A 15,994-nucleotide genomic window follows, 5' to 3' on the forward strand; every position below is an offset into this window, starting at 1 on the left:
TGTACAACACTGCTTTTCTCACTGGACCTCTAGAATTGTGGATTCTCGCCAATTCATCCCATGCTTGTTTAGACGTGATCGCTTTTCTTATATGACCGAGTTCTGCCTTTGATATACTTAAAGTAATGAGTGCGAGCGCCTTCTCATCTTTTATTATCCAAGCCGCTTTACTTTGCGCTTCCTCTGGTTTTACTAATTTTCCGCTTGCATATTCCCACAAGTCGTTGTATACTAAAATGTTCTTCATCTGCATTTTCCATACTTCGTAATTTCCGTCGACTAATTTTTCGATATGCTGGATACTACTCTGCATCTTGATATATACGGCACTGTCACTTGTTTCTCACAATAACTTTTACTTTGATTTATCTTCCCTTGCACACACGGGGCCTGAGCCCATAACCTGTTTGATATTTTATTTCTGTAAGCGATGTGTGGTGAAGGGAAGTAACGTCTATAAGATTTGAATGTGGCTTTATTTCCTTCTGCGATCCTGTCTCGGTCGCGGCTAAGTTCGCACTGACTTTCGGGGCGAATAATATTTTGGAGCAAGCCGAACGACTGAGTCGCGATACAACGAAGAGAGAGAGCGCACATTTCGAAATAGAGAATATTACACAAATACATTCCGACATCTCTACAAAATTAATTGCAAAATTTATTTTTGCAACGTTCCTTTAATAATTTTTCCCGTAGAATCGATTGGAGTAATCAGTTTTTCTCTACAGTCAATTTTTAGTAATTTGTTTATACCAATTAGTTGCAAAATTGAGTTTTGAAAAGTTTTTTTACATCAGTAATGTTTTTTCATGCTTTAGTCCTATTTCCAATTACAATTTTTTTGAATATTTTTGTTAGTCAGACTATGGCCAGGAACGGGTTTTAATTATTTATATATGCGGGCAGATGCAGATAGAAATCTGGACAAATACATGCGGATAGAATTTCTATACGCAATCACGGACAGGTGCAGATAGAAATTGCGGCGTATAGAATGCAAACAGAAACAGACAGAACATATGCATAAAGAAATTGATTTGTCCAATAATTAAGCAAATGCATAAGAAAATGGATCAATCACTTTCTTTATGCATATGTTATTTATGCGTGCAATTTTGCAAGTTTGTCTGAAAAGGCCCTTAATAAATTCATGAAGAGTTACGTCACAATTTAAAAATTAATATGCAAAACAGCACGGGGTGCTCGATTTGTGATGTCAGTTTGCCGTCAGATTATGTTACGCAGGTTATGCTTGAATTGTGCTGTCAATCTGATGTCACGTTCTCTTAGCACGGGGTGCTCGATTGGTGCTAACAATCTGCCGTCAGATTGTGTTGTGTAGATCTTGCTCTAATTCTGTCGCATATCTGACATAAGCTGCTGGCAGCACGGCGTGTTCGCGTGGTGCTGCCAGTCTGCTGTTAGATTGTCACGTAGATCTGGCTCGTTTTTTGCCGCCAATCTGACGTCAGATCTTGTCAGCACGCGGTGCTCGATTTCTGCTGCCAGTCTGCCGTTAGATTGTGTTGCGCAGGTTATGCTTGATTTCTGCCGCCAATCTGACAACAGTCCTGTCAACACTATGTGCTCGATTTCTGCTGAAATTAAATGCCAACAGTTTCTGTCCAATTTCTGACAGCAGTTTGCTGACACCGCAGATATTGCAGAGTCTGTGTGAAATCTGTTGCCTTTCTGGTAACAGAAGGTGATAGCAGACTCTCCGAATAATCTGTTTGTTCACGTTTGGCTGACGGGGTATTTGCGTAAGGAAATTGATTGATCCATTTTCTTATGCGCGTGCTAATAGATTAATTAATTTCTTTATGCATATGGTTATGTAGCTATAATATGCAAATTTGTCTGGATAGACCCTAACAGTTTTAATAAAACAAAATATGTACACAAAATGTATACATTTATATACATGCAAATGTAACAAAAAGCAAGCATTAAACATATATTTTAATAGAACTATTCATAAACTTTATTGAAGCATAACAAGAAATAAAACAATTTTTCAACTATGAGATAAAATTACACATTTTCTATGTCTAGGTTGTGATTTAAAACGTTTATTTGTAAACTTTAAAGTATAGAATAACCGTACTCTAGCATAAAGTTTTATCATATAATCTTGTGGAAAATATTGACATGGATGAACAAAATTAATTTGTTTAAAAAGTTGAACAAATTTTTTAATAATAGATTTTTGTAAAATATATTCTTCAATATTTTTTAAAAATAAGTCTTCCAAATTTTTTATATATGCAATAAAGTTATCATTTGGCATATACAAGCTACCAAATAAATTTTTCTCGTTGGAATTATATGCTCTAAAAAAGCAATAGAACGATGTTTCGTTTAAGTCTGTATACTCTTTTGTGTAATTTAAACATACATTGTATGAGTATTTCTTTAAACATTTACGAATGAGATAACCACAAATGTAGCGAAATGCGTCTTGTTCATTGATATCGATTTTACGATAATCATCATCATTTAAATGTACAGATTCGCCTTCATTTATTTCATCTTCAATATAAATTTTATTTTGCCTTGCAAAATTTGTTATTACTGATAACATTTCATCGTTGTCTCGCTCGCAATTTCCTCTTATAGGAATACAAAAATTTACGGAGAATAGTTTCTTAAAAGTGTAGTAAAATTATATAGGAGTGGGATTATAAGCATTAATTGCCATTCATATTTCGAATTTTACAAAAAAAATTTTTTAGTGCATCTTGATTAAAACGACGCATAAATAAATATTTAATTTCAAGAGCAGTAATTAATGCATAAATAAACCCACATTTTCAGAAGAGAATTAATATTTTGGCGCCAATATTTAAATACTTTAATTCTATTAGATATGTTTGTACAGTGAGTTGCATTGATGCCTGGGGTACCGATTTTAAGGACCACGTTTCTTTCTTAGTTATTTTTACGTTCATGACCAAATGCTGCTGTCAATGATCACCGCAGCATTCAGTCATGAACATAAAAAAAATAAAAAAAGAAACGTGGTCCTTAAAATCGGTACCCCAGGCATCAATGCAACGCACTGTACCTTGGCTTGTAAATACAGTAAAATTATTTAAATATTCTTTTATTTGTAAAAGGAATTCAATTTGATAGTTCTCACTAGCAAAAGCTTGTTTGTATCTTGCAGCATGAACAAGTGTTGATGAATTAAATATATCAAATAGATCATTCATTTTTTAAATAAAGTCAACTGTAACAAGAGCATCATTTGATATAGAAGAAGTCATTAATAATTTTTGTAGACCGGCAACTATTGTGGCACTCAGAACTTGTGTTGCATAACGAACCTTCATTTTTTCAAAATTATTAGGAGCAATATGGCAATCTGTAAGTTTTGGTGCTAATCTAAATTCGTTTTTTTTTATCAATATCGTAAAATTGTTTGACAAACTTCCACAAGATAAATGAATTGTTATATTTTATTTTATTTTTATAAAAATTATTTTGAATGGCTTTTATAGCGTGCGGTGAATCAATGAAATAAGCAATCTGTTGTTCCTGAACAATGAAGAACGATGAATTTTCAGTAACACCCAATGCATTTGCTGTTGTTATGAAATTTCCACCCATATCAGTTACAAATGCAATTATTTTATAATTAATATCTTGTAATTTTTCAATAGTTTTAATTATAATAGATTTTAGTTTAATAGCAGGAAATGTAGAATGAAGAAAAAAATATGCCAAAGGCTGTTTCCAATTATTGCACATTTCTTTAAGCATTAAAACTGCTACATTGCATGCAGGAGATTTTAATTTTTCTTCACCAAGATCTTCAAAACCTATAACCTCATCGTGAGTTATATTATAATATAAATTTGGTTTTAATGAGGCTTCGTCCATACATAAAATATAAAATTTATCTAGAGGAGATTTTGAACCAATTAGCCTTATTTTTAAAAAATCAAAAATAAAATTATTTAATCTTGGACGAATGTATAAATTTTCCATCATACGTTGGATACTTCTTGCACTTGGCAAATAAAATTGTTGCACTAAAAGGTTATAGGATTTGTATCCAGCGAAGTATATAAACTCAAACAGAATTTTTTATATTCATCTGAATATCTCCTACCCTTTGGAAGCTTATGACTAAACTGCACTTGTGTCTTTACAAACATTGCGATCGTTGGTGGTAACAACTGATCAGTCATATCACAACCCAAGCAGAACAAGGAATCATTACGACGTCAAAATGATGTCAAAGTGACTGCAAAATGATCATTAAAAGTCACTTTTCAATCAATTACGATTAATTTTGATGTCATTTTGACTTGTTGTTCTGCTTGGGAATATTCTTCTATAGAAACTTTTTTTACATTTTTTTAAATATTAGCTTTCTGTCTTTTTAATTGTTGTTTTAGTTTATGTATTTTTTTTTGTAAAGAATGTATTTTACCTTTTAGTTTTAATTTCCGTGGTGAATTATTTGTACATTTTGCAGTTTGTGTTTCTTTATGTTGCTTTATCATGTTGTTCCACTGGTATCTGATAATTTTTTTCTCTTGCTTCAGTTCGCATATCATATCCCAATCAGCACACAATATTAAAAAAATGTTTTTAAAAACATTTCAAAAACCTTTTTAAAAACATTTATAAAAACATTAAAAATAATGGGTTAAGTGCCCTTTTCTTCATTAAAAAAATGTTTATTTTAACATAAAAAAAATGTTTTTCAAACGTTTTTTATAAAAACGTTTGAAAACATTTAAAAAAAACGTTTATTAAATGTTAAAGTAACGTTCTTTTTAACGAAGCATAAATGAGCAAAACAATATTTACAAAAAGCTTTTGCAATAAAAAAATTTTTCAAAAACGTTAAAATTAGTGGATTTACACCCCTTTTTACATTAAACAATTTTTTTTAATATTGAGATTTTTTTCTTAAGAATTTTTTTCTCGGAAATTTTCGCGGTCACCCATCCAAGTTGCGACTCCAGTGAACGTTGCTTGACTTTTATGATCGCTGCGAACTGATCCCTCGTGATGATCTGTAAACACTTTGTGTTCATGCATGTACATCACTGATAGATCAGGTCAATATGTTATCGAAAAGACGAAATATATGTAATTAAAGTATATTATTTATTTAAATATATATAAGTTAATTTTTTACTGATTTTCATAGATGTGATTAAAACATTTTTTAAACAAATTTTAAATTTAATAATAATTGAAAAATAAAGAGCTTAAATGTTAAATAAATAATAAATAAACATAATTTTATAGAGATGAAAAATAAGTAAAAAAAATGAATATTAAATAAACATTAAATAAATATTAAATAAACATTTAAAAAATGCTTACTAAAATCATTTTTTCAATTAAATAATTCATGAAAAATAAATACTTAAACAATATTAAATAAATATTTAAAAAATGTTTATTAAAAAAAATAAATAATAAATATTAAATTAATATTCAATAAATGTAAAATTAATGTTTTTGAAATTGTTGTTTCAAATAAAAAATTAATATAAAATAAATATTAAATAAATGTTAAGTAAATGTTAAATTAATGTTTTTATAAACGGTTTTTTTAAATAAAAAATTAATGTAAAATAAATATTAAATTAATGTTGAATAAATGTTAAATTAATGTTTTTAAAACATGTTTATTCAAATGAAAAATTAATGTGAAATAAATATTAAATTAATGTTGAATAAATGTTAAATTAATGTTTTTAAAAAGTGTTTTTTCAAATGATAAATTAATGTGAAATAAATATTAAATTAATGTTTAATAAATTTTAAATTAATATTTTAAAAAAATGTTTTTTTAAATAAAAAATTAATGTGAAATAAATATTAAATTAATGTTTAATAAATGTTAAATTAATGTTTTTAGAAAATGTTTTTTTAAATGAAAAATTAATGTGAAATAAATATTAAATAAACGTTAAATAAACGTTAAATAAACATTTTTCCAAATTATTATTTTAAATATTTAGTTAATGTTAAATAAATGTTAAATAAACGTTAAATAAATTTTAAATAAATATGTTTTCTAAATCATTATTTTAAATATTTAATTAATGTTAAATAAATATTTAATAAATATTTAATAAATATTTTTGTTATAATAAATTGTACAATGAAAAATTAATATTAAATAAATATTAAAAAAACATTTTAAAAATATTGTGTGCTGATTGGGATTTAATTTGTATTTGTCGTTCTATTATTTCTTCAGCTTATTCTTCGGTTTCTATTTGCATCTGGTATAACATTTCTTGTCCTTGTGTTTCTCCATCTTGTTTATCGTATTCTATTTTATTCATTTCTTCTTCAGTAATAATTTCATTAACTGGATATTTACAAAAATATATCTTTATTTTTAAACAAAAATCATGAAAAATATATAAACTTAATAAAATTTTTACTTATTATTATTTGAAAATAACACCTTATTATCAGAATTTAGGATTAATTTATTACAATTATTATCTGTTGGAACTCCATGCGGATGGAGACGATTTCTTAAATTATTTGAAAACATTGAATCTTTAAAATGATAGGCACAAACACGATAATTTTTGTGCAAATTGTCTATTGAGATTGCAATATTACGTCTATAATTAGTTAGTTAACTATAATTGAGCTCTAAAAAATACAAACATATAACTATAAATAAATTAAGAAATTTTAAATTTTATTATAAAAACTCAAGAATTTTATCATAAAAATGTAATGCTAATAAACAATTTATCTTTATACCTTTCTGGATCACGTGGAAAAGAAAAAAACTGAGCCCAGGAATTTGACCAGAAATATTTTTGCAATTTGTCATTGCACAAAAATAGCCACCTTTTTTTTATTGTATAATTTATATATACACTGTACTAAAAAATATTTTATTACTTTCATAATAACAATACAAAAATTTTTGATTACATTTAATATCACTATTTATTTCTCATTATAATACGTACACACGTTTTGTTTAATTAATGTTATTTTTTTTATTCTTGTGCTTTTCTTGTGATCAAAGTTTTTTGAATTCGTTTATGTTATACAGTTATAAGAGCAGTCATCTTCTCTGTAGTATATACAAACTAACGCATGCGCATTGGAGATTTGTCCCATCAAAAAAAGTGGAGTGTCGGAACTGGTATATCTAGACTGTGTGCCCCTGGTTACTTGCCTCGCCTTTTTTCTTAAACCAGTGGGTCTATTTATATATAAGTCTATGGTGGGTACAGGTGGGGTACCAAAAAAAAACAAGAAAAAACCGGGTTTAGATCAGTTTAGATAACTATAGATAACTCCAGGGTCGAATGACAAATTGTGCCAAATTGTCTAAAAGAAGAAAAAGAATGTACTTTTATCAAGAGCGTATGTACATACACTGTGTAGTCTGTATGAATTTGCGAGTTTACTTTTTGAGGTTATAATAACATGTGTATATGTAATCGTTAATCAAATTCGTCTTTTAGGTTACCATGTTTTTTTTTTGCGCGCATCCTTTCCTAACAAAAATGAGCAGAACTTACATTTTATATAAAATAAATTATTTTATAAAGTTATTAAATATTAGGATATGTTATTGAATTTCATACCAAAAACGTAAAGTAATCGCATGTCTCAGATACTGTGAAATTTTTTTTTCCTTTGACCAGCGTTAGTTATAGTCCAATATGATATTTTCATGTTAAAATTTTTGTTTTAAAATATTGCAAAAAGTTTATAAAATATTTATCGTCAATTTGGAGTTTTGTATAGTTATTATTCTTTCCTACGTAAAAGAGTAATGAATGATACATATATTTTATCAAATATTGATCAAAAGTAACAAGAGAAATATGAAAAATATAGATAGATAATTAATTTTAACAAAACTTCTTATTCTGTATATTTTGAAAAGAAATAAAAATAATTGAAAAAACAATTATTAAAATGTATATGTCATATTTCAAAGTATTATTATCAGGAATTTTTAAATTTTAGATTATTATTGTATTTCGTTTGAGTATCTGTAAAATTTGAACATAAATGGAACATTTATTGCAACATTTATGTGAGTATTCATAAAAGTTATTTAATTTTTTATTTGCTCTAAATTCTTATGTAAAATCTCATTTTATAGTACTTATTTGCAAATTTGATAAAGAAATAACATTACAATTAAATCAAATATTTACATACACTAGTAAAACTAATAAATATTTATGTATAAATTTTTTTGGATTGGCATACTTGTTTAACATTATTTACATCATAAAACTACAGTTTATATTAAAGAATCTTACAATTGTAAAACTGTTTTTTCTACTAATTAATGCAAAATAACAGCTATTATAATTTAAATTTTTTATTGTTTTCTTCTTTATAGTTGATTCAAAGTCAAAATTTAGGTATTTACAACCAAAATTTTTTTGTTGAGAAAATAAGAATAAATCTAAGAAACTAATTATTTTTTAAATTTCAATAACTTTTACTTGGTATTACAGAGCCAAAACATTCTTAACATATTTTTTGCCATTTTATATGGATTTAAAAATGTTTTAGCTGTACAATATCAGCTAAAAGTTATTAAATTTGAAAAATTATTAATAGAATACATAACATAATACTTCTTATTTTCTTTTATTATCTTTTTCATTCTTTTTTCTTTTATTACTTTTATTCTTTTCTTGTTCATCGACAGAGAATTTTGGTTCTGAAACTAGCTGCAAAAATCAAAACAATGGAACAATATTAATAATTGACTTATAATGACTTATACAGCACAAAAAATCATATTTTGCTGTAATTTTAGGTAAAAAAAAAACTTTTTAACAAGTGATTCTAAAGTAGAACTTTTGCACAAATATTAGAGTTTTATTAGTATAGAGGAAAGATGAGAATTGCAAGATATAATATTTCATAATTTGTGTTGAACAACTGTTAAAATTACTTTTCAATCTATCTAAATATTGTAGGATAGCTATTGGCCATTAGTATTCTGCATTTTTAGAAAATCTGAATTTTAGTTTTGCAAGTAGCAGCAAGTTTTACAAGTGTATACTCTCTGTATGTAATTTTGAGAAGTATGTTAGATATCAATTTTTTAACTTTAGCCTAGGCTTGAAAACTTTGAATGTAGTTTTTCAATGCAATTGAATTTAATATGTGTCGTAATTATGCATATAAAATTATGTCATGTAGAGTAAGGTGATGTGAAATGTATTCATTTGCCATTTGCGTGATCACTTTTTCAACTTTACACCCTTATAGTGGACTTTAAATTGCATACTAGGAAAGAAATCTTCTTTTTTATCTTAAAAAGTTATTTTTTTAAGTTAAAGAAATTATTTTAAAATATTTTTTCAAATAAAATATATTTTATAATTATTTTGTTCACAAAATCTTGTTTTGCAATTTAATTATTAATATGTAAAATCTAAAGAATAAAATCTGAAGAATTAATTTTGATTCTAATTTTTTCATATTAAAAGAAAAGTGATTTTTTTATATTAAAAGTGTTTTTTATTATATTTGTTGTTAGTATTTCACAACCCCCCATTATTTCACAAATTAATTGTGAATAATTAACTTACCAAGTTATTTAACAAAAAATAAATAAAATTGTATTCTATTACTTCTTCTCTTCTATGTAAAAAATTTCATTTTGTTACTTTTTTTATTAACTTTGTAAATAAATAAATGTCAAACGTAATTTTATATAAAAATAAGAAACATAAAAAATTAAAAACAACTTTTAATCTAATAAGAGAATTACACTTAAATTTTTAACATACAAATGTTATAACAAAACAATAAAATTTTTATATTTTTAATAATACTTTGAGATTTAACACATACATCCTTAATGTCATAAAAAATTTCTTGAAAACTAAATATGTTTGCTTTTATAATTCTATTTTTTTGCCATGAAATATTATTTTACATTAAAATATTGAAAAAAGTCTGAAATGTTTTATAGTTAAAAATAAGTAAACTTTAAAAACATGTTTGGCTTTCTGCGAATTTTTCTAAATGTTATTTATATATCATTCATGAGTTATATAGTGATCAATGTATTAAAGATAAAATAATTATATATTATACATCTATAGTATTATTTTAGAAGACTCATACATTGATCAAGTTTTTTCACAATTTTATCAAATAATATGTTTATCATTTATGTATATAATTACAAATTATTAATGTATGTAAATACAAATATGTATATAAATACAAATTATTAATATAATTTATAGGTATTATATACATAATACCTATAAATTTTAAATGTTTTTACATTTGTTGCAGAGATTGTACAACGAAATATGTGATAGGAATATATTGCATTCTGGTTTAAGTTCACTGAAAAATGAGGTGGATATCAAGTATGAATAGACAAACAGTATTGCCGATTTTGCTCGGCATATCTATAACAACTTTTGGATTGTCAGTAGCAATCTTGTTATATTCTATGCTTGGAAAGGTAAGATTTGTTCTTGCATAAAATTCTTCACACTGCGGAGCATTTTCTTATACTCTCTTAATTACATACAATACTGTTTACAAGGTTTAATTAAGTTTACTTGTTTTCTTAAATGCAAACTTATTACAGGTTGTTTACCATAGAAAAAAATCTAAATTTGAAATTTTTAGGGAGTTTTTATTTATCCATTCATGGAATTTTATAGAATTTTATTGATATTCGAAGAAATTTTGAGAATTTTATCTTTAAATTGATAAAATTGTTTATTTGATCACTTTCATGTAAAATGTTTACAATCAATTAATAATAAATAACATATACATCCTTATACATTCTTGTGTGTCTTTGCAGTTTTTATTTAAAAATTCAGTGATATTAGAAGATAATATATTGTTTTAAATTTATGTATAATTCTTTGAACTCTTTGCTTTTGATTAGCTAAATCTGTGTATTGCAGATAGATTGTATAGATGATAGATTTATATTTTTATTAGTATTTTTCCAAATTTGATATTTGAAAGTTAAGTAACTTTGTGATTATATAAAAGGGACATTAAAAAGCATGTATAATAAAATAAATTTAAAACTCTATTAAAAAGTTCTGTAATCTTATCTGGCATTTTATATAAAATTCTTGGAAAATCCAGGAATTCTCAGAATATTTTTACAAAATTTGAGTCAATATCCTATTTCTTAAACATAGTTTTATTCAAGTGGATGACAAATCTATGAACTTCAATTAACTTTATTTCTTTAAATACAAACTGGTAATATCGTGTTACAGGATGATAATGACAATAAAAAGAAACATAATCAGATAGCAACAACCAGACGTAAAGAGATAAGTGTGAAAGTTACAATACTCGAGAAGTATGTACCTTCTATTATTGGTAAAGGTGGTACTGTGATTAAAAATATAGAAGGAATAACTAACACACGTATCAAAATGGAAAATAGAAATGTATATTCTTTAGAACGTGTGTGTCACATACTGTCCGACGATATGAAAAACATTCAGTCAGCACAGAGTATGATACAGACTGTAATAGAAAATGTACCTATTATTGAAACTTTTTATTTGTCTGTGCCTCACGAAATTTTTAAAAAGGTTTTTAAAAAAAATGTGAAAGGAACGAGGATTGAATTTCAGCACGAGCTTCAAAAGACTTACGGCGTAAAAATCTCTATTGATGAAGTGTATAAACGTACGTATGCAATAATTATATTGAAAGAATGATTAATAAGATTGATGAAATTTTTTTAACATTTTTTAACAGTTTTCAGTGCGTATTAACGCATAGCGTAGATAACAATGAATTTTGTTAAAAAAAAAACATAAGATGCTATAACATTTTGACCTAAATTTGAACAATCTTCAGCAAATTATAAATCTTGCTAGAACCTTTTTACTCACGTTATCTGCATCACATGGAATAATCCTAGATGTGTCAGTCGCAATAGTAGGTCGGGTGATTAATTAACTGAACAGTCCAAAAGGTGACAACCAAACAATTATTTTATATATGAAGTAATATAGAGCAAGTTTATCACCCACTATACAAAGAACGAGAGTCACACAATATACAGGGTGTCGCAAAATATTTGTTCATGCTTTCGTGGGTTGATAGAGCAAGTCATATTGAGAAAAGTCTTTTACCACTTTGCAATTTTCGTAATAGTTAATGAGTTATAAATTAATAAAAATAGCAGATTTAGTCCTGCCCGCCGCCAAATCCAATCGCGCGATCGTGGTTGCCAAGCGCGCGGAGAGTTGTTTTCTAACAGCGATGGCTACGTAATATTATTTAATGTTAAATAATATTTTAATAAATATATTATAATGTAAAATTATTTAAATTAAGATTATGTTAAATAGTATTTATATTAAATACTATTTAACATAATCTTAATTTAAATAATTATATTTAAATAATTATACGAAATATTAATATAAATATGTACATGTAATATTACAAAAATAGTTTTTAGATTTAAAGTAATAGATGTTTTTTTATACAAGTATTATAATAATAAATGGTACATTTAAACTCATTTTTTTTGTATGGTACGAAATTTTACGTATTATGTATTTACGTACTATTTTGTACGTAAATTTTATTTTATTTTAAGAAAGTACATATTTGCATTAATATTTTGAAAATACTATTTAGCATAATCTTAATTTAACTAATTTTACATTATACTATATTAATTAGAATATTATTTAACATCAAATAATATTGTGCACCTACATATAAAATATTATTAAACCTATTACGCAGCCATCGTTGTTAGAAAATAACAACTCTCCGCGCGCTTGGCAACCACAATCGCGCGGTTAGATTTGGCGGTGGGCGGGACTAAATCCGCTATTTTATTAATTTATAATTCGTTAACTATTACGAAAATTGTAAAGTGGTAAAGAACTTTTCTTCTCAGCATGACTTGCTCTATCAACCCATGAGACCATAAACAAATATTTTGTAACACCTTGTATATAAGTCACAGTAAATTATACATAACGAATAAATTATACAATAAATAAGAAAGAGAAGTAAAAATTCAGTCAAAAAACAGTCAGCAGTTAACATCTTTAACTCTTTCTATCCAAAGTTATAATTTATTTTAGAATTTGGCAGGGACCTTAACTTTTTCAACGTAACGATTTAAAAAAAAAAGTAACAGGTTGAGTTTAATTGATGTCATAAACTCACTTTTTCTAGAAGTTATCATAATTGTTTGTCTCAATACCTTATCTTCCTAAATAAAAGAATGATTATGAGATACAGTTGTTTTATTATCGCGTCTGAATTCTACTAAAAGAATTTATTTATTATAATTGACGTCCTTTTCGAGAAAGATTACTCTTTTATTTTTAATACTATAATTTTACATCTTATATACATTATTGTAAGACTGTTGCTCTTTGCTTTATATGGACAGTGACAAACTTATTCTATTATTTCTATCATATGAATTAATAAATAATTCCAAATTTAATCGACAAACTGACAAATGTTTATTGAAACTTTTTCATAACGTTTTGATCTAAGGTCTGAATCCTTTTTAAGTGAATCGGTTAAATAATATTACATTGAATCTTTGAATCAGGAATTATGACTTTTTTCCAGAAAATTTATCTACTGTAATAAAGAAAAGAATTATAATGAGTAATCAAACAACAAGAGAAAAAAGAAGTAAATCCATAAGATTTACATCTTTCTTTTGTCAAAAAACATATATAAATTAATAAAGTCTGGTATGGGTATTGAAATATAATAAAATAAGTTGCTTATCAAAATCACATGCATCTTAATTGAATGAAGATTTACGACTGACAATTTAAACACACAAATTAAACGAACGCGGACGATGCGAAGAACAAACATTAAGTGCACATTATTATTTTATTATAAATTGCGTTCAAGTTCTTAGTATCTTTCTGTAGATTGATTGTATGTATATTCTTCTTAAATATTTTAGCACTTTTTTTGTTTTCATGTTTTTAATATAATTCTTGTATTCTCTGACACGAGTCTCTAAATAGTGTTTAGTTTGCCAAATATAATGAGCATTACAATTCATGCATTCTAAACGTCTGTTCTCATTTTCATGATTACAGAGTTTTTATCTTTTTTTAATCAATTTATCTCATTTTTTTGGAACTGTAAAAAGTGCATCAAGACTATTTATTTAGACTGTGGCTAATATTCTTACTAATCTCTTTAATATATGGTAGTATTATGCTTTTAACGACAAAATAATCAGTATCTGCGTTGGACGAACTAAAATTCATTATATTTCGGCGGTGCCTTAATTTTTTAATTTATTTATTAATTGATTGTATTTTTTAATTGTTATCAATTATGGCAATTATGTTATCAAGGAAAATAATTGTAAATAGTAAAATATTTTTTACTATTTTAAGATTTTCTTTGTGAAATCTATCATTTGACAATAAAATTGTTCTGTCAACTAAATTAATAATTGTATTTGTCTTGTATTTAAATAGAGGCCGGGAGACAAAATTTACATACTGACTGGAAAGGAAACTAATTTGTTATTAGTTTATTACTATTCCTAATGACCATAGTGTCTAAAAATGTAATTGTGCCATTAGCTTTTATCTCAAAAATTTTAAACGTGGATGGTAATTATTAAAAACTGATAGTACATAATCAATTTTATTTTTTGGAAAAATAGTGAGAATATCATCTACATATCTGTAAAACACAGACATCAAATTTTAATTTTCTTAAGCAATCTCTCTAAATTGTTAAGAACAATACCAGCTAAAATCGGTCATAACAAATATTCCATGGGACTACCAAAAACTTATTCATAACATTATCCATTAAACTTGAAGCAAGTGGAATTCAGAATTAAATCAATAAAAACGTAAAAATTCTGTCAATTCACGTTTAGTGATGGAAGAAATTAAATTTCAATTAAATTTGGAATTATTTATTATTTTTATTACTGGTGACTAGAATATTATGAATTAATTTACTCATAGTAATACTGTGAGTTATAAATTAATTATTTGGTTGTCATATTTAGGACTTTTTAGTCCATTTAATCATTTGATCTACTATTCGAGTCTGACACATATAGAACTGTTGTTTTATGTGATGCAAAAAGTATAAGTGGTTTGTAATTTAAAGTTTGTAATTTAAAGATGGCTTAAATTTGGGCGAAAAGGTCGGTTATAGCATCTTATGTTTTTTTGAATAAAATTAGTTGTTATTTACCAGTATGCACTGAGAGTTGTGTTGACTTTTATTGATCTTATTAATCATTATTTTTGACATTGTGATTTCTATTAACATTTATACCGAATATATGGCTATAATATTACTTATTAGATATCGGATTTTTTATGCAAATATGCATAATATACACAAAAGTATACACTTTTAAGATGCTTTTTCAATAAGACAAATTTTTATTTTGGTCTTGCTTTCTAATTTGTTTTTTTAAAAAAATATGCACTTTGCTTTAGAATCCGATGTGTACTAGATTTACTGCACTAGTCAATGAACATATAAGAAATTGAATTAATTAATGAAAAATAACAATGTAATTACATTTTGATGTACTTAAATAGTGATATTTGTGTCACATCTGTAAAAATTACATGTTGATTTTATTTACTTTGTTATTTTAAAGTAGAGAGATATTTGGCCGTTACTGTGACAACACAAATTAGACAAGAATGCCTTCTACGGTTGTAACTGGGTCTTAGTGGTTGTATTTATTTGTGTGATTTTATCACAGATTTCTAAACTACACTAGATCGCTAACTTAGGTAGTGGGGAGTAAAGTAACCAATAAGTATTATCCGCATTACAAATGGTCGAACTTCCGTTTGTCCAATTCATATGTTTTGTATATTTCTGTCATTGTGTTATATTGTGTGTATTAAAAAACGTGTTAAAAAAAAATTAGAAGGTTAATCTTTAAAATACCACAAATTTGTTGTGTAAAATATTTTAAAAATATTCGACGACCAGGTTTATT

General features: G+C 25.8%; 1 protein-coding gene across 7 annotated transcripts in view; it reads left to right on the forward strand.

Moving 5' to 3' along the window:
* LOC105203366 (tudor and KH domain-containing protein homolog) overlaps positions 1-15,994 on the forward strand; it is a 95,148-nt gene that overhangs the window by 54,649 nt on the left and 24,505 nt on the right. The window contains exons 1-3 of one of the 7 annotated variants that reach the window (XM_011172154.3): positions 7,106-7,429; positions 10,300-10,474; positions 11,259-11,679. In XM_011172154.3, the coding sequence (XP_011170456.2) occupies positions 10,361-10,474; positions 11,259-11,679 (535 nt within the window). In that variant the 5' untranslated portion in view covers positions 7,106-7,429; positions 10,300-10,360. Of the gene's footprint in view, positions 1-7,105; positions 7,430-10,299; positions 10,475-11,258; positions 11,680-15,994 lie in introns of those variants that run through there. The other 6 variants (XM_026141207.2, XM_011172153.3, XM_039455274.1 and 3 more) reach the window with 6 other exon arrangements.

This window comes from Solenopsis invicta, chromosome 11 (assembly GCF_016802725.1).
Source record: "Solenopsis invicta isolate M01_SB chromosome 11, UNIL_Sinv_3.0, whole genome shotgun sequence".
NCBI classification, from domain to species: Eukaryota; Metazoa; Arthropoda; class Insecta; order Hymenoptera; family Formicidae; genus Solenopsis; species Solenopsis invicta.